The 27,609-nt window shown below is 44.3% G+C and overlaps 2 protein-coding genes across 2 annotated transcripts in view; both read left to right on the forward strand.

Annotated features, from left to right (window-relative positions):
- Positions 1 to 15,960, forward strand: LOC306695573 (uncharacterized protein). The gene is made up of 20 exons (XM_079158836.1): positions 1 to 1,097; positions 1,746 to 1,845; positions 2,021 to 2,060; positions 4,515 to 4,556; positions 4,698 to 4,786; positions 4,924 to 5,020; positions 5,101 to 5,243; positions 5,413 to 5,585; positions 6,085 to 6,188; positions 6,309 to 6,691; positions 6,790 to 6,838; positions 8,097 to 8,154; positions 8,242 to 8,287; positions 8,460 to 8,783; positions 8,944 to 9,039; positions 9,167 to 10,733; positions 11,310 to 11,905; positions 12,029 to 12,099; positions 12,229 to 12,316; positions 13,785 to 15,960. The coding sequence occupies exons 1-20, from the start codon at positions 932 to 934 to the stop codon at positions 14,848 to 14,850; spliced, it is 5,298 nt and encodes a 1,765-aa protein (XP_079014962.1). The 5' UTR covers positions 1 to 931; the 3' UTR covers positions 14,851 to 15,960.
- Positions 15,961 to 24,975: 9,015 nt separating this feature from the next.
- LOC306695572 (voltage-dependent T-type calcium channel subunit alpha-1H-like) overlaps positions 24,976 to 27,609 on the forward strand; it is a gene marked incomplete at its 3' end in the record, with an annotated part of 38,883 nt that continues 36,249 nt past the window's right edge. Inside the window, exon 1 of the mRNA XM_079158835.1 lies at positions 24,976 to 25,271. Within this exon, the coding sequence (XP_079014961.1) occupies positions 25,005 to 25,271 (267 nt within the window). The 5' untranslated portion in view covers positions 24,976 to 25,004. The remainder of the gene's footprint in view (positions 25,272 to 27,609) is intronic.

Here is a 27,609-nt window from a genome sequence, read left to right on the forward strand (position 1 = left end):
TTTTGATGAAACAGCGAGGATAGAAGCAGTTTGGATCATCGAAATGGATTTTATGGATTTAAATTGAAGATTAACGCGGATACTCAACTTTCGACTCGACGTGATGGAAAATGGCCGTTTAATGAAGAGGAACCTTTGCGTCCCGACCACCTAACTGGTGCATTGGTTAGGTCATTGTTAGCATAGCGCCGTTAACGTTAGCTAGCTGTTAGCTTCTGATAGGCAAGTGGTGGTTTCATGTTGTGTTGAGTGGCGAGGCAACGTTAGCTAATCTCGAGGTGTAGCATGCTAGCCTTGACATTAGCTAACTAGCTAATTTAGCATTTAAATCAGTATATTACGATTTCAGCATACGTTCTCCAAGGAGGTCTATCGGCGATAACATTTGTGGACTCGTTGCGGAAGATTTCACTCGGTTTTGTGGACTTTTTGAGGAGCTCGGGCGGGTTTGTCTTGACAAATACGAACTGTACCAACAAGGCAAACATTCACGGACTGATGCCCTGGAAACCCCAGGCCCGCTGTTAGCCACACTAGCAGCCCGGGCTTTCCACCAAAGACTATCCACGAAGGACCTCATTCACACCGCTGTGATAGATTTACTTTGTGCTGAATGGACTCTCTCGGAGGCACCTTGTTATGTTTAATCGGACTTTGAAGAACTGACGAGGCACACGACGCCGCTCCATGGCGCTCTGGCCTCGCATCTCGATTATTTTTTATTGGCAATAACAAAGACTCTTTGGCCCCTTACACCCACCTCCCTTTGTCTACAGTGTTTCAGCCAATATAACGAAAGTTTAACATATTAAAGTCACCAGATCTAGCTGTGTTCAGTGTTGACGCTGTTTTATTTTGTTATCATACCAGGCCTGTGGTTTTTTTTTTTCTTCCTTGTGCTTGATTGACTTAAGTGCTTAGACCTGTTAAAATGTCGTGTGTTCACTATAAGTTCTCTTCCAAACTGGACTACAACACTGTCACTTTCGATGGGCTGCACATCACCCTCAACGAGCTTAAGAAGCAGATTATGGGCCGAGAGCGCCTCAAGGCCACAGACTGCGACCTGCAGATCACCAATGCGCAGACGCGAGAAGGTATGTGATCAGCTGATAAGAACATGTTGTCCATTATTTTTGGGGAGTAATAGTTGGATAACAGGTGCACATTTTCGCCTGTCTCAACATTAGGACTGAGGTAAAATGTCATAACATATGTTTAGGCTACATATTGTGATACACCACTGAAATGTAGGACTATTTTCATTGTTTATGAATCTGCCACATGTTTTTCTTAAAAGGATAAATACAATTTCCAAATATATTTTCTGTCAATCGGTTGTGTTAGCTCTATACCACGTGTCTAGATTAACTATATTAACATTTTCCTGAGCCAGGTTTTTTTTTTTAAACGTCAAGCTGCTAAAATTGTAATATTATTTGTATCAAATACACCAAGTGAGTCATAAAAAATATATATGAAAAGGGATTTTTATCAACTCATAAATCTTTTGGTTGTCTATTTTTTCACAGCCTAAATTGAAAGTGTGAGACTATGCAAGTCATAGTTAACTCCTCCAACACTGATATAAAACAGTTACATCTAATATTATTAAGTAACACGCTGTACACAACTGATTAGGTTGATACGCTATTTTATTTTGTCTGGCCCTAAGTAACTTTGCTACATATTCTACTGAACAATGTTTTATGTCTGAACTATAATTTGTGCCTCATGTTTTGTAGAATACACCGATGATGAAGTCCACATCCCGAAACACTCCTCCGTGATCGTCCGCCGCACTCCTCTTGGTGGAGTGAAACCTGCTGGCAGGACGTTCATTGTGTAAGTATACCCAAAATACTAAGTTATTAAATGAATGGGAAGACTGTTGTTTACGCTGCACTGCCTGATCTGGTCATGCGAATGGGGCCAACTTCACCCTGGGTGTGGTTTTAATGTTTGCTCTTGAGTTTTGTCAACAGCTGATGGTTTCTTTCTGCCGTTTTTGTTTCCGCAGAGATCGTTCTGACACAGCTGTGGTGGGATCTTCTAGACCCGTATGTAAAACAAACCCAAAATCAACCCTCTCTCCTCCTCCTCTCACCTCTCTCCCTCTCCCCCTCTTACCTTTCTGGCTTTAGTCACCTTTCTTGAGAACATTCTGTCAGTACTGATCGAGTTGTGTGTATCCTCTGTTCACTGTGTGTTGGCTACATTTGTGTTGAGATCTCAACCTCTGTGTTATTTTGATGTCTATTTGGGAGGGTTTCCTGGAGTCACCGCAGTTAAAAATAGTTTGTTGTTTCTCTCTAAAAACACCGGGTTTCTGTTTTGAAATGAGCAGATTAAAGTTTCAAATTGCTGAACGAGATGAGGTTAAGATGAGAAACAACAGACTGGCCGCCTTTTGTTTTTTTTTAATGAACTTGTTGAACTGTTGCCACTTTATAATGGATTGAGATATCACGCAATTTGTTAATGATTGTATTTCATAATGAAATGGTATTGTTGCCTGCCTCAGGCCAGGAAAATGTATTTTAAAGGGGTTTGTAAAAGAACAAATATGGTATTTTTGTCATTTTATTTTCTGTGAAAATATTCAATTTCTATGTGGTTTAAGAACCCAATGAAGTAAAGTGTGGCTGGGACTGATTGTAATTAACTTTGATTACAATTACAAGACTAAAGTTGTGGGAGAGACTCACCAGTGTTTTATTTTGAAAGCTCACCCTGCTAATCTTTAATATACTTAAACTTGTTCAGTAACATTTGCCAATGTCAATTATTTTTGTCCTGTACAATTTCACCATGAAGATGTTCTATTCTGCATTGAGTATGGACTGCACACAACCTTTAAACCCCAAAGGCTCACAGATTTCATCCTGATGAGTTCAAAGCGTCTCTTACAAAGAGCAGCCACTAGCTCCAAGTGTATTTTTGTGGTTTGGGGCATCGGTTAAGAAGCTCGTTTTGGTACGTGAGATGCTGTCCGTTGGCCACTGACTCATATTGCTGTGACGTGATCACAAAGTACTTTGACAGATTATCAGTAAAGTAAATATCTTGTCAATATCCTGGAGGCCCTCCATGGCTGCTGCAGTGAGAAGTATACTGGTGTAGTGTGTCCTGTGAGCTGTAAGCTGCAGAACCTGTCAATAAAGTTGTTCAGTGGTTCAGTGTCAGAACCACTTGCACCAGATCCCTGTGTGTTCCCTCCACAGCCTTCTGCAATACCCAGTCTTTCCTCCAAGCCCTGCATATCACGACGGACGACCCACCCGGCCCACTTGTTTATTTACCTCCAAGAGCATTTTCCCAAGAAATAGGCAGAGCAGCCATTTTGTTTGTCGCTGTAAAGTATGACTTTCTCTGTCCGTGCTTGAGACTTAATTCTCACGGTTCATTGACTCCTGACCTGCATCAGCAACATCACTCAACCTGCTTTCTCCCTTCACTCCAGAGGTGTAGGGGCGCTTTTTAGTGAACACTTGACGACTCTTAGTAGTTTCTTCATCAGGCACTTTATTTAAAGAAGCATTTCTACATTTGTGTCTCGTCCGCTGTAACTATTTGACACTTTTACAGTGTTTGCATTTCTTATTGAAACGGCTTGACACAACTCCCTGCAAGCTCATTAGTGTACAGAAAGCATGCGTGAACTGGTTTTGATGAAAGCTTCTGATGAAACGACCTCTTTTGACAAGTCGGTGCTAAAACTTGAATCACTGTGGCCTGGTGAAGGGAGGCCGCATGCTAAAATGAAATGTCACGTATTTCTTTGAGGAAATAAGCCTCTCCCTACCGTAGCGGAAGCTTTAGGGACTCTACAGACAGATGTGCTAGTAGTGTACTTCTGGAATTTGCTGATGGTGCCCAAATAGGCAGTCGCTTTAAAGTGTTTCAGCAGATTCTCTTGGACATTATCATAGTTATAAGTTAAGGACTCAGAACATACGCAGGTCTAGACCTGTAAGAGTAGTGGTTGTGCAGTTCAGCTGTGTTTAAGTTCCCATACATGATCGTGAATATTTTTCAGGATATGTTTGCAACAGTGAATATTTCTGAAACTTGTAACTAAATTCACAAAAGTTGCATTTTTTTATAGGAGCTGTAATACTTTTATATCACCTGGCCAGTGAATAGACATTATTTTAGCAAGGATACATTTAAAAAAAGAAATAAAACTGTTCATCTTACCTGATAACAGAATTAAATAATGTAGATCTCTTCATATAAACAGCTCTGAATAGATCCAACCTGAGGCTTTCACAACATTATGTTTTTAGTTATGACTCGAAGCTGTCTGTAGAGGGATGAGCCTAACGAACCAGGTCTTGATTTACATTCCTGCACTCGGTCCTCAACAAAGACTTTAATCTTGACTTAGATGGAGACTCTTAAGGGCCTCGACACAGATGTGGTGGGGGACTATCTGGGCTCTTATCTTCCACTGTATGTCTATTAGATATTATGTTGAAACCTTTAATATCTCCACTCTGATTCTCCTACAGACCGACTCTTCTCCGTCTATGTCACTCGCCCAACTCGCCAAGGTACTGTTTGTGTACATGCGGGCTGTACTTCTGGAACAAATACTGCTCAAGTTGAATAGATGTTTCCTTTCATCTTGTGGCGTTGACATCCTCCTTTTATCTATTTTTCCTTCTTCTCCCTCTCTCCATTATGTGTTTTAGACCGCTAACCTGGTTGACGCTAATGCATCAGAGGAGGACAAGATTAAAGCCATGATATCTCAGTCCAATCACGAATATGACCCGATACAGTTAGTACACACACTCTGTTCTTGTGCTTGATGAAAGTCAGCCTTTTGTTCTGTGTTTACGCTCATGAAGCCGTATACTAAATGTCTTTCTCTAGCTGTATATCGTTTTAAGAAACGTATTGAACTTGTCTCTGTAGTTACTCCAAGAAGTGTGTTGGACCTCCACCTGCTCACTATACCTGCTTTCGTTGTGGAAAGGCTGGCCACTACATTCGGCAATGCCCCTTGCTGATGGTAATTATAGTTTCATCTTCAAAGTCTGTAATGGTTATTTGTATTATGTTTTATTAAAATGTTTCTTTTTAACTTTCTAGATCCAGGATAAGAGTGTGGAGAGTCCCAAGCCAGTGAGGATTAGTAAGGGCATTCCCCAGAGCTTCATGGTGAAGGCAGAGCCCGGCACCAAAGGAGCCATGTTAACCAGCACTGGAGAATATGCTATACCTGCTATAGATGCGTACGTTTCATCCAATGTTAAACATTCTCTTATGGCACATTCATTTTTTCAACATTTGTCTTTGTCTTAATCCATCTGTTGTGTCCACAGTCACACGTTGACTGCTGTTGCCTTCTTTTTGCTAGTAATAGTCCTCAAAACTAAAACATAAATGAATCTGTTATTACAGGGAGGCATATGCCCAAGGAAAGAAGGAGCGTCCTCCGTTTGTTCCACATGACCAGTCATCCTCTGAGGACGAGACAGACCCAATCCCCGACGAACTGTTGTGTCCGATTTGCAATGACCTGATGACGGATGCCGTCGTTATACCCTGCTGTGGAAACAGTTACTGCGATGAGTGTGAGTTCTTACTCGTGATAAAGATCTTAATTTGCACAGAAAAAAAATAATACCAACTAATAAAAGCAGGGAGTCAAAACGAGGCTTTGCCAAGCAAGCATCTCAACTATACTACTAAATGTTTTGGTCCCGTCACACATGTTTTAGTGTTCATTTTGCATAGATGTTTAGGGGAAATTTACTTGGAAAATGGCAGAAGTGTCTATTTAATCAACAGTGGCCCCTCTAGAGAACTGCTGCCCCACGGCGTGCTTCATTCTGAGTAGTCGTTAAAACTCATTTTTATGTTCCACAGTGTGATGGAATGATCTCACACTCGATCTCTCGGAAAGTCTAAATTCACTCTTAGAAAAAGTAGAAAATGATGCCCTTAAATATATGGTGACTAGGCAGGTTGAGGGGGAAGTTATTTTCATAAAAATGTACATAATCATGAGTCTTAAGGCTTGAGTTGTTTGTCTAATTAGCTTCCGTCTAATCAAGGGCTGTTTGTCTTCAGGTATCAGGACTGCCTTGTTGGACTCAGAGGAGCACACCTGCTTCACATGCAAACAGTCCGATGTTTCACCTGATAATCTCATCGCCAACAAGTTTCTCCGACAGGTAACCCCCTTTCAATGCATGTGTTTTGATGTGTTGCATGTTTTGGTACTGAAACTCAAAGCAAAATTAAAAAAAAAAAAAGCTCTATCTTTGTTTTTAAACGCGTTTCTCTTCATGCAGGCTGTGAATAACTTTAAGAATGAGACCGGATACACCAAACATGTTCGAAAGCAGGTGCAAAATGCAGCCCCGCCGCCACCGCGCCCTCAGTTGGTCCGGCCACTGCACTCGAGACAGCAGGACCCGCTGCTGGCCAACATCACTCACCCTCCTCCCACAAGCGCACCCTCCACTGCCCCTCAAGTACAGGTCCCGCCCCCCGCTCCTGCACCCACTCCTGCACCTGCACCCGCCCCTGAACCTGCTCCTACCTCTGCTCCTACCCCACCTCATGCTGCTACTGTTGAAGAACAAGATGATTCGCCAGCCCCTGCACAGTCACCTGTTGTTGACCACCATTCTCCTATGCACTCTGCCAGCCATGCGGAACCACCCCCTCCGGGGTAAGTTTAATCTAAAAGCTGCAGTCTAAAGAAGTGACGTTTGAAATGAAACGCCATTTTTTTTATTTCTAACTGTCTCCGTCTGTTTTATGTTTCAGTGAGACAAATCCAGAACCTACTGTGACACCAGACTCTTCAGGAACCTCAGTAAGTGGATCACAGATGAGGCCGACTTGAACATCTGAGTCGATGCGTTTTCACTAGATTTATTCACACCGTGCCAGAGTACAATTACTTCCCACTTCATTCCCCCGACACTCGGCTTTCACATCAGTGATGTTGTTCCGTACCCCTTTACATTTGAGTCATCATGTTCGTGACGTTTGTTTATGTTGCTATGTTTATATTTTGGAGACGAGAACAAACGTCCCGCCTGCCTTCCTGCTTTATCACCCATAGCCGTGCACTTCAGATGACGCATTACTCATGATTTGCGTTATTGCAGATTGGTGCTCTATAAAAAAGAAATGCTGCCTTTTAGACTGCTACTCGCATTAAATAGCAGTCCACTTGAACCAAGGTGTACCACTTCAATCTCACTGACTGTTATCAGGGTTTAGTACAAGAGATTCAATGTGACCCCGCAGATTACCTACCGTCTCTTTTGTTTTATTACATTTTTGCACTGATAATGAATTTCAGGGCTGCTGACTATTACTGATTATATTAATCTTAGAATCTATTACAATATCAATATTAAGACACCCTTCACCATCCCTAAAATACAGAAGACACTTATTTGTTTAATATGTAGAGTAATGAATACGACACCATATATTCTTGTTGAGCATGTATAGGTATATTGATCAGAATTAGGAGCCAATGCTTGATGGCTATTTTACCAAAAGGTAAACACTATTTCCACTCGGCGGTTGCATTTGTGGAAAAGAGGTATAATTGATTTGTGCCAAGTTGAACTGAGAACCTACAGATTTCTGACCAGCCTCAGCACATACAGGACTGTCTCAGAAAATTAGAATATTGTGATAAAGTTCTTTATTTTGTGTAATGCAATTAAAAAAACAAAAATGTCATGCATTCTGGATTCATTACAAATCAACTGAAGTATTGCAAGCCTTTTATTCTTTTAATATTGCTGATTATGGCTTACAGCTTAAGAAAACTCAAATATCCTATCTCTAAATATTAGAATATCATGAAAAAGTATACTAGTAGGGTATTCAACTAATCACTTGAATCGTCTAATTAACTCGAAACACCTGCAAGGGTTTCCTGAGCCTTGAAAAACACTCAGCTTGGTTCAGTAAACTAAATCACACGTATGGGGATTATCACAATATTCAAATTTTCTGAGACAGTCCTGTACTTGTGCATCCGTGAACACAAGAAACTGTAATTTCTCTTGGAGGTAACTACATTATTCTCACTGTGATTTCTCTCACAGAACTACCATTTAAATAGGATCGGCCCCCCGCCACCTATAAGGCCGCCTCATCCACCAGGTAGGTTTCATTTAGATCATTTAAGGAGATTAAGTGAGCCTGAGGGAACCACATTCTTCAACTAGCAAATTCTCTGCTCTTTATTAGGTCACCAGTCACGACCACAGCACTCTCACCGAGGAGGAGGCGGCGGCGGAGGAGGAGGAGGAGGAGGAGGAGGAGGAGGAGGAGGAGGAGGCGGCGGCGGAGGAGGAGGCGGCCGACCCTGGGAGAGGTAAGACCCATCTGTGGGACGATCTGATCAATTAAGTTTGTCTTGTAATATGTCGGTCTCACAATGGCTCATGTCCCTCTTTTTGTACCAGGTTTTACAGAGGTAGAGGAGACCACCCCCCCACTCACCTCCAGGCACCACCACCTCCTGCACCTATCCCTCCAGTGTACCCAGCGCCGTCCATGTACCCGCCCCCACCCCAGTCCTATCCCCCTCCGTACAACTCTGGCCCGGGCCTTCTCCCTCCTGTCATGGGGTACCAACCCCAGCCTGTTTATGCTTCCGGACCCCCAGGGCTCAACCCACCCTGGGTTCCCCCTGGTTCCCAGCCCCCTCTTATGCCTATGCCCCCCCTCGGTCAGCCCCTCCTCTCTAAGGAAGACTTCTACAGACAGCGGCACCACCGACCGGACACGTGAGTTGTTTCCTTTTCATTTTGGTTCTTAAAACAGCTACGAATTTCTAATGTGAAATGAACGCATAAATAACATTAACATCAGTGACATAAGAACTATTGAGGTTTCACACTGGAGTAGATTTTAGTAGTTTCAGTGGTTTTGTCTTTGTATCCTCAGTGTTACATCCAAACTGGATGAATTTACTAAAGACTTCCACAAAGAGCTTATGAAGTACAGAAATGCACCGAAGAGACGAAGACCATCATATTCAAGGTAACTTCATCAAAATAGTTTTTAGTTTTTACATTAATTACATATACACAATCCTTTAAAAGCCATTTGTTAGAATTTGCATAATCCAATCTTTCCTTCTGGTCTTCTGAACCATTTCCTTTTCTAGATCCCGGTCATACAGTCGCTCTCCATTCAGCCGCTCTCCTTACTCTCGCTCCAGATCCAGGTCCAGGTCTTACTCTTATTCTCCCAGTCGATCCCGTTCACGCTCCCATGGCCGGTCTTATCCCCGCTCCCCTTATTCTAGACGCAATGGCCGCAGTTATGGACGATCGCGGTCAAGGTCCCGTTCCCGTTCAAGGTCTTATGGGTATCGTCGGTCTGGCTCACCACGGTCTCCTCCCCCTTACCGGCCGGGAGGCTGGGAGGGAGCAGAAGGACCAGGACCTTATAGGGCACGGTCTCCCCCTCCCCCCGGCCCTGGTGGCTTCCGGCCCCGCAGCCCTGGTGGACGAAAGCCGCCTCCTCGGGAGCTCCCGCCGTATGAACTGAAGGGTCCTAGTCCTGGAGGCAATGAGCGCTGGGAAAGAGAAAGGTATCGGGAGTGGGAGAAGGAGTATGCAGACTGGTACAACCAGTACTACAAAGACTACGACCAACACCCCTCAATGCATCACAGAGGCCGTGGTAGCAGGGACAGGGAGAGGGACAGAATGTCCCCATTATCTAGAAATTACTCCCCCCAGGGGAGAGGAAGAAGAGGAAGAGAAGAGAGAGGGGCTCCCCCTAACCATCCTCCATCCTCTTCAGCGACTAAGTCCAGCGCTAAACTCCTGAAGACAAAGAAAGTAAAGAAGAAGAGGACTGGGGACGAATCGGAGGCATCGCATCAGTCAGTAGACCGAGGTGATGCGACTCCTGTCAGAGACGAACCAATGGACGAAATGCCGTCACTCGTTAAAACGCCTCCCATGTCCTCAAAGGCTTCAGTTGGAGCCGCGACCTCCAAAGCGCCAGCTTCTAAAAGCACCGCTGCACCCGTTAAACCCTCAACCAAGTCAACGTCGAAGACTCCGTCCGATAGGACTAAGAAGGACAGGGGCCAAAAGGTAAAAGCTAAAGTTAAGACAGAGAGCGTGAAGGTAAAGAGTGACAAAGTGAAGAAAAGGCCCGGAGAAGGTGTGGTGACCAAAAAAGACTCTTCATCCTCCTCCTCCTCCGGCACAAAACCGTTAAAGCCCATTAAAACCAAACCAGAAGACACCCCCAACTCTACCCCTAAAAAGGAGAAGGGTAAAAGCTCTGCAGTGAGGCCCGCCCTGCTAAAGACCCCCCCGCTGTCCTGCCAGAGCCTTCCCCTCCACCATCTTCATGACGGCCCTCGGCCCGGCCACGACATGCGGGGGAGAAGAGATCTTCCTCAGGGCGGTGGTCTCCTTCCCACCCCCCATCAACACGGACTCCCACTCCTCCACAGACCTCCCTCCCCCGACAGTCGCAGGAGGATGGGAGAGGAGGGCCGCTCTTTGCTCGGACCCCCTCCTGGAAAGCTGAGGCGAATAGACGGGCTCGGAGGTGACGTCCTCTCCCACTCGCACATGTCTCATCAGAACCCGCTCCACAGACTCCCGCCCCCCTCAGACCGGCCCGGTCTCCTTCCCATACCGGGGAGCCGTGATATGGGCCGGGGAGACGCGGATCGAGGATCCATCAGACCTCTAATGGACCTTCAGGTGGGTCCTCAGAAACACTGGGATGTAATGATTTGTGGGTTTACAGACGGTACTTACAGATGTGTTTGTCAACTCCGTTAATTGCGTTGGTAATGCTGCATTTATAAAAATCAGACTCACTAAGTTCTTGTATTTACAAAATGATTCTCATTAGAGCTGAAACAATTAGTCAATTGTTCAACTAGTCAATCAGCAGAACAGTTAAATGCCCAAAAATTATGCTGGTTTTAATATTAGCTGATTGTCTTTGGTGTAAATGGAATGTTTGTGTTTTAGGCTTTTGCTTAGGAGATGAGCATTTTTCACCATCTGTGAGTTTATAGACCAGTTGAAAATAATTAGTTGCAGCCCTAATTCATGTTTTTGTATTTATTTTTCAGATTAATTGAATAATGGTGTATAAAATGGAATAAGTAATTAAAAATGTCCTTTAGCGCAAGGTGACATCCAAATAGCTTTTTTGGAGTTATGCACTAGAGAAAAACATAACTATTCATCAAAAAATTATAATTTCAGAATATATCATCTCATGAAAGCGCTGAGTCACACTTTCTATGTGCTTTTGTCCACGTTCAGGTGAAGCCGCTGACCCAGAGGAGGATCAAGTTGAACAGGGACCTGGGGAGGAAGGGCAGCACCGAGTCACCAGCCACAGACAGGACACCGTCTGGTTCTGAGAAGACCACCTCCACCTCAGACCGATCAGCGGCTGCTAACCTCCCTGAAGGAGACCGGCCCAGCGGTACAGCAGAAGGTGCCGTTAGAAAGGAGCGGTCGGCATCTGGGGAGAGGGGAGTCGGCAGAGAGAGACCAGGAAGTGCTGGAGACCGACTGCAGGGTTCAGACAGAGAGCCGAGCAGAAGCTCCGGACTGGACAGAGAGCGGGACAGACCTTCAGGATCAGACCGAGGCACGACGTCCGACAGAGAGAGGGACCGGGTCTCCAGCTCACAGAAAATAGCAGTCACAGTGGAGAGAGACCTCGAAGGAGAGAGGTCGGTGAGGACGGAGCGAAAGCCCTCCAGTGCAGGAGGGAGGTCTGTCTCTCTGGATAAAGTGACCATCGCAGAGAAGTCCTCCGGCTCCAGGAGCTCCACAGACCCTCAGGAGAAGCCGAGCACATCGTCTAAGGAGAGGGGCGAAGGCTCGGAGCGATCTTCTAAATCTGACCGGTGTGTTACCTTTTTGTTTTCCCTGCTGTTTGCCAAACCACCATCCATATCCATGATTTCATATAGTGGTTCTGTGAATGCAGTTGTTAATACGTGTAATTATATCTTCCTCTTATTTCCCAGGAGTGTGTCCAAGGACAGAACAGAGAGGAGTGCCCCCTCAGGAGAGAAACCAGCTGCTGCTCACAGAGAAGGTAATTTGAATCTCCGTTTGCATGCATGCATGTGTGTGTGAAGAGATGATAACTTTGATTTAGTCTTGTGCCATCTAATTAAGCATTGATTAAACCAGCTTCCTCTCCTCCCCCTTCCTTCTCTCCCAGCAGTGAAAGAAGTCGAGGAGCCTGCTGTGAAGAGCAAACCCAGGATCAGCCGCAAGGCGCTGACGAGCCACGCTGTGAGCTCCACGAGGTGAGTCTGTTGTGCCTCTTTTACTTCGTTACTTGGATTTCACAGATATCATACATTCTGTGTAGTTTCTGTTCAAGTTAATTGCCGCACTTTGATCGGGCTGTCGTTTAGGGTTCTCCGATTGATTGGCCACTGATGGTTATGGGCCCATATTTGTTCTAAATAGTTTGATCGATGGTCTCTATAAAGGCTGTCCTTACAGACACAGCTAGAAACACACACGGGTGCTGAAATGAAGCTTTGGCGCCTGTATCAAGTTAACTTACAGAAGGACATGTAACCGGTCTGTGGTTAAATGGTTAACCGTTGATATCTCGACCTGGTGTCTTTCTTGTGATGCTGTATTCACACCAAACGCAAAGCCTCCATGTAGTCAACGTTTGATCAGTCGTGGCTGAAATAACCACTACTGCTGCTTTGTACGTGTTGTGGAAGTCCCAGGTAATCCGGTGAACTAAATGCCGTCGTGTCTGGGTTCATAACATCATCCGTAGGCACTCGTTGAATTTCTTTGTGTATTCACAGTATCAAGCAAGTCACACGTCGGCTGGTTTACTACGGCTGAACCCAAAATAAACAATGCTGCTGTGATTTAATTGCAATAAACGGATAAAAAAGATGCCGAAGTAACTACGTCATGATGACGATTTGTAAAAAGTCTGAGTTCATGCTTTATGTCTCTCCGCAAGAACGTGTCTGCTCGTGTCTTTGCAATGACTTTGTATGCAAACGTGTAGAAGTATTGAAAAATGGAAAAAAATAGAGCTGAATCAATTAGTCAGTTAATGGACAGAAAATCAATCAGCATCGATAAAATGCCATGTTTTTCTGCTGAATAGCTTTGCACTCGTTTAAATTGCTTTTGTCCATACAAGCAATTTAAAGCAGTCACCTGAGATTTTAGTCATTTTTCACTGTTCACATTTTATAGACCAAACCATTAATCAAATTGATCATCTGCCAATTATTTTATAATGAAAAGAAATCATTACTTGCAGCCCTAGAAAGTGTTCTTGTATACCCAGCCTGAGCCTTATGGGTTAAAGGATTGATTTTACAGAACCAAGTCATGTTCCTCGGTCGACCTTAAAGGGGAACTCTTTGCATAAAGTCTTTTGTGACTCCAGAGCGAGCGGCACAAAGTCAAATACATCACCTCAAGTGTTGTCACCTGAGCCTCTGTCAGTTGGGGATCAAGTCTGAAAAGCAAGAAGTGAGCTTACAGACCCCTGTCTGCTCGAGGCTACATTAGCCTGCTACTAGCCCAAAACACCGAAATCTCTGACGAACTGTCAGCCGCGCCGTTGCTTTGTCAGTAAAGTAGGTGGCAGGTAAAAAAGGTGCTCTTTCTGGTTCTGCTGCTTCAGTATTGATAACTTTCTGTCCATCCTGAGTCTGACGCTGTTGGAGTGAAACGCTTCATCGTTTGCGTTACTCTTTTAAACACGTCTGTTTCCTTCCACACTAGGTCATCTCAAGAAACGAAGCGAGACTCGGACAAAGATCAGAAGAGTGTTTCCTCCAAACCTGCAGAGCAGCTCCCATCGAGCCCCGTGAACAGCCGGGGCCGCAGCCCGAGCGTCAGCCCAGAACCCACACCGGCCAGCGAGCAGCCGCTCATTCAGCCTCCTCCTCGCTCTAAGTGGGAAAGAGAGGACGACGAAGAAGCCCAGGAAAACGGACCTAGTGCACCCAAGGAGCCCTCACCGGTGCCACAAAAGGGCCGAGCCAGAGAAGGACAGACTGAAGCGCCGAAACCTGTTAGGGGTGAAGGCCGGGATGCCACAAGGGAGGAGAGGCGAGGGCCAGGGCCAGGGAGAGAAGAGAGGAAAGGGAGAGCACCAAGGGAAGAGGGTAAAGGTGGCAGGACGGCGCAGACAAATTCCGACAAACCAACCAAACTGAAACTTGTTAGGGAGGAGGGGAGAGGAGGAGGGAGAGATGAGGGACGAGGAGTGACCGGGAAGGAAGAGAGATCTGCAACAAGAGAGGAAGGGAGGTCGTCAGCAAGGGAGGAGGGGAGAGGTGGAGGAAGAGATGACGGACGAGGAGTGACCGTGAAAGAAGAGAGGGCTGCAGAGGGCCGAGGTGGAGGAGGACGAGAGGAGGGTCGTGGCCTAGAGCCCAGGAGACAGCGATTGTGTTCTGACCTGGGCCGCGAGACGGACGAGGCGGCCTTCGTGCCCGACTACAGCGAAGGAGAAGGCGAAGGCTCGGAGACGGAGAGAGGAAGGAGTGGCAGCGGCAGTGTGTCTGGTAGCCAACCCTCCAGCCCCACCCAGAGCAACCACAGCGGCTCGGCAGCCACCACCGCGGCGGACAAGAAGAAGAAGAAACACAAGAAACACAAAAAACACAAGAAGCACAAGAAGCACAGCGCCCAGGGCAAGGAAGGAGAACAAAAGGAGCACAAGCACAAACACAAGAAGAAGAAACACAAAAAAAGCAAGGACAAAGATGTGGAGGAAGAGGAGGAGCAGATGGAGGAGAAGATGGAGAAGGTGGAGAAAGCAGAGGAAGGGGCTCCACAGTAGCCTTTTGTTAATAAGGAGATAATGATGTGTTCTAGACATATCGCCTAACACTGGCATGCTGCTCCATGTGCCACTCTGAGGGATGAAACAAGTCTTTGACTGTCCACGACACTGGACGGCTGTCTGGCTGTTCACTTAATGTACTCGCGGTACTTTGTTGTGCTCTGGATTTCAGCATTACGACCGCAGCGGAGGTCTCTTTAATGTTCAATGTGAGCCTGTTCTTTGAGACTTTGGGTCAGAGAAACCTTGGAATTTGATGCTGTGCGGCACGATTGTGATCCACCTCGAGCCGGGCAGAAAGGACTTGATGATAATAACGGATCCACAGCAGTGAATCTAAATGATAGGAATAACAAACACTGTACTCAGGGATGTGATTGCTTCTTTGTCGAGGAGGAATTGCCGTTTCTCCGTCTCTGATTCATTTGTAAATAGAGATGAGCTGTTGCTTCACTTAATAATTTTCCCTCCGTTTGTTTTGCTCACATCCCTGTGTGCTGTTCAAGGCTTAAATGCGGAATAACCTTCATTGCTATGAGGGTCGTTGTAAGCTCTTTTTTTTTTTAAGGACTGTACTTGTGGCTTTTGCATGTTTTAGTACATTAAGTACAAATCAGGAATACTTTCCATTACAGCAAATCATCTTCAACGTTGATAATCTCATCTTTAGGCAGCAACTGGTTTCAATCATGCCAGGAGTTGATTTTTTGGGGGGGATTATAAATTAACTTAAATAAAGGCAACAAGTTGTTCTTGGACAGGTTACCAAGTTGATTTTCTTACCAAACTTAAATCTTTGGAAATAGTTCGCATTATAGTATTTTTGATCAATGTGCTAAAACCGACACGATCACCAGTACGGCCCTTTTAAGTTAAAACAAATCTTTATGTACCAATGCTACACTGGATTGTTTAAATCTAGGATGTGTTGATTAATGTCAAATCAGTCGGCATGTTTTTGTTCCAAAGTCGCAGTAGGTGTCCATCACGTTGTCTGAGTGTGTGTGTGTATGCGTGTGAGAAAGTGAAATGTGACAGAAGTGGGACAAATTGGAGAACTTGTGTTCTTACAAATGAGTTGTTCGGTTTTTTTTTTTTAATTAAAATGTTTTGACCTCATGAAAATGTCGGCGTTGTACTTTATCAATGATTGAACTCTGAGTTGTGTATTGACCACACAATGAAGGTTAATGGCACCGTGCTAGACTATGATTCATTTAAAGAGACGCTGCACATTTAAACCTGACTACTGGGATGAAATGGGACAACGCTATAGCGGGAATATTAACTTTTCTTATCAAATATTTAAAAAGGAACTTAACGGGTTGGAAATCGCTCAACACGCCGGCTACCGTTTTCAAGGCCAATGCTGAAATGGAGATGATCCACACTATGCTACCACTCAGACTCTCTTAGTCCATTATGCATCTTTCAAAATGCTGCAGTTGGTGGATTTAGGCTCAGACCTGCGTATTTCAGGTAGAATGTACCTGCCTTCTATCCATACAGACATGGATACAAGGTGCCAGTGATTAAAAAAAGAAGGCTTGTAAAGTCGTTTTCAGTTACAGTAAAATGATCAGTTTACATTATAACGCAAACCGTGTGCTAACACTTTAATGTTGCACCAAAAAATAATGGTAAACTAAGTGTTAAAAGAATAAAACACCAACAGAAATGATAATAAAACCTTATTTGCATCAATCCATCAGAATATAGTGATTATTCTCACTGGAATAAAAACTTTTGCACAGAGAATATGTAGGTATGTTGGCGACATAGCGATTACGTTCTTGACGTCGGTATAAGTTAAGAGTGAGCTCATTTATTTTACGTGACAGTTTGACCATCGCCTCCTAAACGTGTGAAGTCTTTCTGAAGACATTCGGCTGCTCTTTGTGCTTTTGCTCCTTGTGTACATTTCACTCTTTCTGGATTTGAAAACAGGAGAATACTCATGCTGCTAAATGAGATGTGAATTTAATTAGTTGTGTGTAGATCATAAATAATTTTCCTCCATTCCAGTGCATGTTTTCGTTCCTGTGTGCTCTCACCATCTAAGAATGTGTAAACACAGGTACTCTAATTAAAATGTACTATCCTTCTGTACATCCTATCTAAAATAGTTTACTAACTCTTTCTATGAAGACGACATTTATAGCGTGTTATGGGGCATTCAAAGTGAATTATAATGCTTTCTGGTGCACTAATATCATTATATTAGATTATGACTACGTATACTCTCCTGTACTCACAACAACCAACTGTACTTAAGGATTCATAGTTTGCAGTAATGGTCCATCCTGTATCATAAGTTATCATTGTGTGTGCTAAAGTAAAGTGAAATGTAGTAATGAAGCATTATATATGCATTATAATTCACCATGAGTGGCCTCATAATGCGCTCTAGATGTCTTCATGGAAAGTTTTATCAATAGCAGCAACATGGACATAAAGGCTCAGCCCCATTTTGTTACAAGAAGCCCGAAGTACATGTTGGACAACATATATCACACATCTAGGTGGTAAAAGACAGTGATGTACTGCAGCACATGAAGTATCAGATATATTTGGAAGTAACTGGATTATTCAGAGAGGATGAAGTATGTCCTCGAAAGCAGATCCTCAAACTCATTGGTGAGTTTCAGAGTCTTTGGCAGCTCATTCCTTCACAAACATGAATAATTAAAGCACAACGTCCCACAAGGAAACGAGTGCAGTGACACAGACTGAACACCGTGTGGAGCTGTAACTCCTGCAACTTCTATCGTGGGAGGGAAACAGACTCACAATAAAAGATCTTCTCTCATATGCCTCAGCTCCAAAATATAACCCCACATGTCACCACCTCTCCCTCCCTCTCCCTCTCCCAGAGCACACAGCAATAAGCTTCATTGTGTTTGTGTGTCTGTGTGTGTGTGTGTGTGTGTGCATGTTGCAGGTGTATGTGCCTATAGTCAGAGAGATGGTGTGACTGTTGGATCACAGGAAACGGGCTGAAGGGAGGAGATGGGTTCACAGAAGGGTTGTGTGATGCATTGAGAAATGACAGAGCAGGAGATGCAGTTCTCCCCTAAACAGCAGCACATAAAAGCACATTCTCAGCTTAGTCCATGCATTGTGTGTGTGTGTGTGTGCGTGCGTGCGTGCGTGTGTATATATATATATCTATGTAAGGTCAGCCTTAATAGACTCAGAGATCAGTGGGACCATTAGAGAAGATTAATGTTTGTTAGAACCCTTGCACCAGATTATCATCACAACACTATTCCTCTCATCTACTCTCCTGCAAGGTTCACTCTGCACGTGTGTGTGTGCGTGTCCACACACACACACACACACGTGTGTGCGTGCATGTGTGCACCTGTTATCTGCCTGTGAATATGTGTGCGTCTGCTTTACAAGCATGACATCATTTCCTGTCATCAAGGCCAAAGGTTGCTAAGCAACTTCACTTCTGCCGATTGTCAGAAAAGATGCTTCTCCGCTGACTGGCTCGCACATCCTAACTCTCTCTTATCCTGTCATAAATGTAACGTCTGCGGTAAGCGCTGGCTCTGCGTGCATGGTCGCCCATGCGTTTGTAAGGACCACTGTGCATTTATGCTTTGCAAATACGCCGCAGAAAAAGCTGAGGGAGACAGCGAGAGGAGAGTGGGATGTGGAAATTGTATTGTGTGAAAGATTTCTATGATTCCTCGAACTGATAAAAAAAGGATGCATGGTAAAATCCCTCCAGTTGTTTGTCTAAAATACAATAAAATATCTATATAAAAGTTATGCTGGCGGAAAAGATACTTGATTATAACTTATTTTGTGACATGAAAGTCTTTTCTGTGATTACTAATGCAGTACCGTTTAGATTACACACTGCAGCTTACAGTGGAAATATTTCAATGACAAAATATGAACACAGTGATTTGTGGGCAGAACAGACATATTTACAGTCAACAGAGACAGATAATTACTGTGGTCTTCTCTGTTTCCCTGCTCAGAAAACTGAAACTTTCAGAAGCTGACATGAACACCGCTGACCATACCGTGTGTGTGCGCGTGTGTGTGTGTGTGTGTGTGTGTGTGTGTGTGTGTGTGTGTGTGTGTATGCTCTGTTAACCTCTTCATGTACTACTACATGACACTAGGTCAAGTAGAGTAGTAGGCAGGCTCAGTGTCAATGTGTTTCTGTATGTGCGTGTGTTTGCGTGTGTGTGTGTGTGTGTGCGTGTGTGTGTGTACAGTAGCATGATGTGCCCTCAGGTGGTTTTCATGGCAATTTCAATGATTGATCAGGATTATTGATCCGTGATTGAATTTGCATCAGAATGTGTTTGTGTGTGTGTGTGTGTGTGTGTGTGTGTGTGTGTGTGTGAGTGTGAGAGAGTGTACATAGCATTGAATAAAACACTTCCCTATATATAATGTTATGTGATGGTCACCATGGAAACACACCCAAGGGGCGCCTACCACCCGCTGATAATAATGTTTGCCCTAGATACCCATCCTCAACCGATAACAGAGGGAATGTATTTCTGCCCGTGTGTGTGAGTGCATTTCAGTGACTAATGTAAAGCATCATTTGGACACACCGCGGTGACGGAGGAGTGAAAAATGCATGAAATGATTCTGTGGAGCAGAAAGAGTCTTGCATGAGTTACACGAGACAGTAAGTGTGAGAAGGATGAGTTGAGCTGGAAGGAGAGAGAAAACGAACACAGCCAGGGAGACCCAGTAACAACCGATTACCACCAACGCACACACGCGCACACAAACATGCACACACACACACACACACACACACGCGCGGAGGCATCCAACAATGTTCCTCATCAGTACTCTTCTCGGGGAGAGCAAGATGTTAGCCGTAGAGGTCTGTGTGTGTTTATGTGGTTGAATGTGTGCTAGATTCTTTAACTCTGTTGTTGAGATACACTAAATGTTTGATGTACGCCGCTGCTGTAACAGTTATGAGAGCTGCGAGGAGTCTTGTCGGCTGTGGGCGTTGATTGGGTATTGCACGGTGTTTCCCTACTCTGAGGGAAAATCTCATCTTATTTTCCAGCCACACTATAGCGGTGAATCCGCCAGTCTGTAAGTGCAACACTTTGGGTCAGAGCAGAATATCTCCACAGTTTAATGCAGACATTCGACAATCAGGTTGACTTATAGGTGATCCCCTGAGTTAATATATAAAGATACGATTACTGTCCATTACATGAAATGGAAAAGTTGACTTTGGTTTTCTGGGAACACAGTAAACAGACAGTAAAGAGCAGCTCAAATACATAAAATACATTTTCAACAGCAGCAGCTGTATTTTATTGTGTCTCAGTTTAGGATAACCACAGCAGAGGGAACACATTACTTGTGTTTTCTAGCTAGTGGAACCTTGAGTCTCCTGCCACATGGCAACAGCTGGAATGATGTGTGAAGCTGGATTGCCTTTTTGGTCGTGGACCGGTTCTATAGGTTATTTCCAATGACCTGGCTGCCGCTGTTTCAACTTGTCCCTGTGTCCCAGGTTCAGAGACAAAGTTATAGGTGAGAATACTCTCAGAGAGTTACCTGTAGAACATGGTCAGGGTGTGTTTGCTGGCATTGAAGCTCCTCAATATCCCGAGGACAGATAGTCGTTGTATTCGTCTTAAAGGTGAGTTTATTGTTAGTAATTGTTTCCAGATATTTAAAGTACTTTACCTGCCCCTTCATAATAACAGGCTTGAAGATGCTGCCATCTCCCATCCTACCTCCCAGACACAGCTTCTTGGTCTTACCGACATTACAATCCGAAAAACCTCTTCAATTTAGGTAACGTGTTCCTCCAGCACAGCACATTTTAAATAGTTCGCCGCGCTCGTAGGGCCTAAAAATAGCAAAGTTGTCAGTCTATTTTTAATGCCTCCAAATTTGTTTGCTAGCGTTCATTGAGCATTATAGCATTATAGCCCCTCAGAGCCGCTACCGTGGGACTCCTGATGAGTGTAAACATCGAACAGAACACCAGCAGAAAATTATTCGGAGGCCATATAGATATTAAAAAATTGGCATGAGAGCATTTAAGACTAGTGCTCCCTGGAAGCTGTTTGCTTACACCTACTGCACTGCAGTTCTAATATTAGATCCCAAATGGGGATCCAGGGACTGCCAGCGGGCCTTCAGGGAATCGGATGGAGCCCCAAGAAAAATGAGCAGCAGTTGAGTTTCTCTCTATTTTAAGACGTTAAAGATGCCTATTCTGCCTTTTTCACTCAGCCCTGTTGGTATCAGCTCTCATCTAAAATATAACAGCCCTGTCTTTGATTGGAGTGAGTAAAAAACACGTTATTTAATGGATGAAAATTAAGTGAAACTAAATTATGGACAACGCTGAAAGTGCATTTACTACAATCTTGAGGTACTTGTTTACTTGAGTCTTTCTATTTTATGTCACTACTCCATTAATATTCAGAGGGACATTTTACTCCTAAATATAAGCCTATTTGACATCTGGTTACTAGTTACTTTTCAGGTTACAATTTTGACCCAAAACATATGACCAGAGTATAAAATATAAAATATCATATGGTGTGATAGATTACACCACCTAACAATAAACTCACATTGACCACTATACGTCGTTAAGATACTGATAACATGTGAATGCCCCAGCAATAAAAACACAACTCAATATGTATATAATACCTCATTACTAAAAGAAGAATTAAAAACAAATCTTTGCACTTTTACAGCATTACGTAACATTTTGAATTCAGGACTTTCACTTTGTAATGGAGTATTTTTTAATTGTGGTATTGATATTTTCAGTTCAGGATCTGAATACTTATTCCACCACTATTATATCAATGATAATACAGAGTACAGTGATGGCCATTATTCATTGTTGTTCAAACCTGGTGTAGCATAAGATGATTTCAAGGTACTGCTGTGTCGGAGCTCTGCCACACCTTTGGGTTTAGTGAATCTACATCCCTGCTGAGTGAGGAGCCCCAGCATGGCTGGTGAGATAACTGCCACGCGTAGGCAGAGTGTCAGAGGGATATTGGGTTGGGGTGCACTTTGAGGCGGAGGAGAGGGGTCCAGTCACATGCTCTCACTTGCTCCGTCAGTGTCAAGTTATCCGGGATTAAGAATAAAGCTCTCCTGCCAAAACTTTCAAAATAAAACGGTTATCGGAGTAGGTATTATTTTGTATTTATTATGTTTATAATTTGATTCACTCAACATGAATGGGTTGATTACGCACGGGATGGAAGCTGAGGTCAAAAATTCAACATGAAATCAGAGAGATTACTTGGGAAATTGTTGGTAAACACTGTTTATCTTTATATAACCTACATGAGTGTTGCACTCAAGGGATTTGTTCACTGTAGCACACACACGTGTAGCAGCTAACCATCTGGTTGCAATGGCAACAAAGTGCTGTGCTCCTAATGATTTTGTTTGTTCACCAGCTGCTATGTTTTCTAGTTTACCGAAGAGAATGATGAAATGGAAGCCTAACTAATCGATTTATGGTATTCAACAAGGTGTAACAAGACTGTGTGGCTTCCGGGACTAGACTGTCTTATTTTGAAGGTATCTCCGGTCTGCCTCTCTGTGGCTGGCTTGACGCGGCTCACCCTCTCTCTCTCCCCGGTGCGCCTGAACTCCGGTACCTGAACACCGCAGAGCGCGTCCAGCGGCTTAGGGGACGCAGACGCACGGGGAGCCACCTGGTTACATTTAACTTTACTTTTCCAGGTTATTAAAACTTCTGCGCCACATTCCTCTCTAATTCCCCCCCCCACCTCTTTATTTCATCCACCCGAGTCCCGACTGACGGACTGAGTTTGGATATCGGCAGGGGGGAGGAGGCAGAGGACCAGCGGGCTGCTCTCAGATGGAGCACCAGGGCTCCAGCTCAGGGCGCACGGCGGACCCGGAGTGAATGACGCCGGTGGATGGACGCTGCACCCCGGTAAGGAAGGCAGTCAAAGTTTTTTGTTTTTTTGTGCAATAATATACTTTTGTCTTTGCTCTCCTGTCCCGGGCACTGCGCTTGGTGAATGCCCGTGGCACAATAGAAAATGTCCAGATCCTATGATGTCGCTCTTTGTCAATGGCGGTGTGTCTTCCTCATAAAGGAAGAAATTAAAATTAATTTAAATAATCTTCTCATAACCAGGTAAAGTGTTATAAGTTAATGACCTTAACGTACTTTATGGTAGGCCTATATATTTATATATATATATGTATACATATATATATATATATTACATCATATCATTTCACTAAAATGACGAGACTAATTCGGAGATGTTTGGTTTTATACCATTCTACCGTTTATTCTAGGATTAATTAGACTATTTGCGTTTCAGTGTAATTCTGGGAAATGCTGTAGCCTCATAGACATCGTCGGTATCTGGAACTGGTTGGCCTTCAGCAGGATTTTTGTATATCACTGTACAACAATAATACTGAAAAGAAAATGTTTGAATTCAAAGATATCTGTTGTTTACCCTGGCTTTATTGAGCATGATGCTGTTGTACATTTTTGGTTAAAAGATTAGGCAATTTATGCATTTGTGATGAGTGCACACAGCACAGTATAAAGGAATAATAAACTTAATGTGTTTCAGAGGTCTTATAGAGGTGTGAATATATTTTGTTCTGGTAACTGGTTGAGAGGAGGATTTAATTTCCACATGGCCTTACTGTTAGCAAGGGAGGCTCATAATGAGCTTTTAAAGTCTTTTGTAAGGGCTCATCAGCAGGTTTTTAACTGTGCAGGAGAAAGGCTTTCTTTTTTTTCAGTGGTTAATTGATGTCCGCCCATCAGCTACTGTTGAATCACAACAAAAAGCCTTAAACTGTGCGGCCCTGGACTCCTCACTCAATCTAGGCAACGTGCCCATCATGAAAATACACAGGAAAGAAGGATAGTGGCAGATTCAATCTCATTATTTTCATCAAACGCACACACACAGAAACACTCCTGTCTACGCTATGAACCTGCATGCCAGCTCTCCTCTTGCCCTGTCTCACGGTAGGCAGAGTATAATGCCTGCACAGACTCGTTGCTGGCCCAGACTTCTGCTTTCCTGATTGTTCTTTATGTTCGTTTTCCAAATAATGCAGCGCTTGCTCCAACTTGACAACAAATTGGTAGCTTTGGAATACATTTTCCAGAATCTCAGGGGATCAATAAGCAATGGAATGAGCAGTGGGGAGTGTTTGCTGTGCACTCGAGACAATGTGGACTGTGTCACATGCTCCAACTCCCATCTTTTACTGCCAAACTCCACTGCATATACCGTCCAATAAAGCAGAAAATGTGATGAAATTGAAAACAGGAAATGAATCCGCTCTTGTGATCACGCTCTTGATTTAAACTGCGATTATCATTCAATTTGGCATTTCCTACATGATATTCCGATGCTTCAAGAAATTCCTGTCAGTACTTATGCAATTTAACCACAGGCTGTTGTAGCTCGACAAAGTCACTGCGTGTCATGAGATTTTATGTTAAATTATAGCTCAAGAAAAAATTATACCTCAGAGAGCTGTAAGTAATCATCATGAAAGTGATCGTAAATGAATGAAATAGCCCACACTTTGTTCACTTCACAGCAACATGAACAGGCCGTCTAAGCTACTTTCTCTCACTGTATGCCCAGATTGTTTAAAGCCAGTCTGGATTAAAAGCATCAGCAGTAATGGCCTGTTGTCATCACTGAATTGTACAGCTGTCGGATTAAAATGAAGTGGTCTAAGTGCTTCCTGTTGCCTGGGCTGACACTGTGTTTGCACCTTTGCTCACGTCCCTTCAGTTCATTCTGTTTAGGTTTTTGTAGATTTATGTTTCCTGCACAGGACTGCTTGCTGGCTGTGATTCTTCCCCTGAAGGTCGCTTATTGTTTCAGAGAAAAACAGAGTTTCTATGCTGCTTAGCTAGAGGGTAAAGGGTCTGATGGACAGGCTTGACGATCAGCGCAGTTTGTTTTGTGGAGCTGCAGCTCCATCCACGAGGCAACACAGCAGAATCATACAAAGTCACACGGACACACACACACACACACACACAAACATGCATCCATATGTTCCCTGTGTCCTGAACAGTTTGCCGTTGCCCACTTTGCGCCCTCTTTTAGGTTCAGGCTGTTCACAGCACGGCGATGACGGGCAACCAGGACTCAGACCTGCATGAGCAGCACCGAGGACCAACGCAGGAGGAAGGGAATGAGGAGGAGGAGGAGGGGGAGAAGGTGCACGTGTCAGTTGATAGAGAGGAGAGGGAGCAGGAAGGGGAGGAAGAGGAGGAGGAAGAGGAAGAAGAAGAGCTGCCGTATCCCACTCTAGCACCAGTGGTTCTTTTGGTTCTGACCCAAACCAGCCCACCCCGGTCCTGGTGCCTTCGAGCTGTTTGCCACCCATATCCTTCACCGCCGGGAGTGCACCTGAAGCACTGCGAACTTGTGTGTGTGTGTGTGTGTGTGTGTCTGTTTCTGTTTCTGTTTAGAGAAAGCGAATGAATGTGAGGGAGACATTGTCTGTTTGTGTTTCAGCTCTGTACTCTCTCAAAGCCGTTGTACCTACAAGGCACCTCGCGCTGAGATGTTTACTTTAGCTTTAAACACAAGAGAGACGGGAAGAAGGTCAGCATTGTGCATGTCTGTCTGTGTGTGTGTGTGTGTGTGTGTGTGTTTGGAAGATCTCAGGTATTTTCTTGGAGCCATTAGTTGTTGGAAAAGATGGGTAACATTTTGTCCCTGATTGGAGGTTTCCATAGTGACAAGCCCTAATAAATCTCCAGGGTTACAGTCGCCTGTCAGTAGCATTGTTACTGGCCTCCATTTATACAGCAGGAGTCACAAACAGTAAGAACTCACGTCGCCTCCGAACCTCGCTCTGCTTCGGTCTTCATCCACTCACCTCCCATTCCCCTCCCCGTCTCTCACTCTTCATCTCAACCTCTATCCACTTCTGCTGATGACGTGAAGGTGTGTGTGTGTGTGTGTGTGTGTATGTGTGTGTAGGTGTAGTTGTCAGCGCTGCAGCCTGTGTGTGTGAGCAGCTATGAATACTCCGAAGCATGCATAAACGTCAGCAACACCTCAGGGATTTGTCAAGGGTTTCCAAATTGAATATTTTCCGCTGCTTATGACTCCATGTGTGTGTGTGTGTGTGTGTGTGTGTGTGTGTGTGTGTGTGAGTGTCGTGTGTGCACGTCTGTGGGTATCTGCCACCGTCAGCACTCTGTGTTCTCTATAAAATATAAATACATAATTGCTGAATAAATAAAATGTACACCAAAAGAAAAAGGGTGGTGGTGGGGGGTGAAAACAACTACAAATGCTATCGACAAAGCTCGCCTGCTGGGTTGTTACCATGGTCGCATCCCAGATTATTGTACGCTCACTGTGTCAGCACTAACTTACTGGACACACACTCACAAACGCACACACACACACACATTCACGCACACACACACACACACTCACACACACAAACAAGCGTGTGAATGCCCTCACACAAACGAGGGAATCTCCCATGGAGAGGCACTTTAGAGGAATCACCTGGTTGCCTGGCAACAGCGTAGCTCTGCCCCGACGGCCCGGTTACTTCCGATTATTTGTTTGTTTTCGTGTCCGTCAGTCATCTCATCTGTTTGCGTGTCCACACGGCACGGCTATACTGGCATGTGTCCCATTATGTGATTAATTGTATATATGTCGATACTCTATACTTACGCGTGTGTGTGTGTATGTGTGTGTGTGTTTGTGTGTGTGTGTGAGTGTGAGTGATCTGCGGGGGAAGTAATGTGGGTGGACGTTGTTCGACAGGGACTTTAATGTGAGCACACTGGGAGGGGGGGCAGTCCCCAAGAGCTGTAAGTCCCATTTTTTTCCCGAGTTGACCCCTCCTTCCTGTCTGCCGTTTTTGCACTCAGTACATATTACAAATTCATTTCCTAGCTCATGTCCTTCCATTTCCTCCCTCTTAGAAACACAGTCATCCTCCTTTTGTGCCGTGTTGACAACATACTGTACATCTCTCCACGCTACAGCACGTCTATCTAACACACAGTTATTTGGCACAAAATCAACGTTGGCTTTTGCTTATTATATAACGGTCTTTGTGTTCCTTCAGAGCTACATTGATCTCTTTTATATTTCCTGTTTCTCTGGGAGGGGGAGACGTTAGATTCCAAGTGTGGAACAAGGTGCCTACTTTGTGAATGCTGAGCTTTTCCATGCAACATATGACACACATAGAAACAGGCACATACATGTAGGGAGGTGCGTAAGCACACACACACACACACACACGCACGCACACACACGCGCATACATAACTTATTCAGCAGTGCATGAAACATTCAGAGCGTTTCCTTTTGTTCAAAGATGAGAAAAGCTGTATCCGTCATTCCTATACTAGTACCTTTCTCTGCCTGCCTTTCTTCTTCTGCGCTTCTCTCTCTTTTCTTTTATACTTTCTCTCATCCCCCTTTACTCAATATCAATCCCCTGCCCTCCTATTTGTCACTCTCTTATTCCTTTTTTTTAAAACTGACTCTTAATTGGGTTGTAGTGTGTGTGTGTGTGTGTGTGAGGGAGAGGTGGGTGAGACAACAATGGACAGGAGGAGGTCTTACTCAAAGTAGGGTGAGCTGTCATTTCAGCCAATTAACATGATTCCTGCACGTGTTTCCATGGTTACCAGCTGTCACACTCTGTGGGGGTGGAGCCAGGGGATTTGACAACTTCACAGTATCTTAAC

Source organism: Pholis gunnellus (assembly GCF_910591455.1).
Source record: "Pholis gunnellus genome assembly, chromosome: 5".
Taxonomy (NCBI): Eukaryota; Metazoa; Chordata; class Actinopteri; order Perciformes; family Pholidae; genus Pholis; species Pholis gunnellus.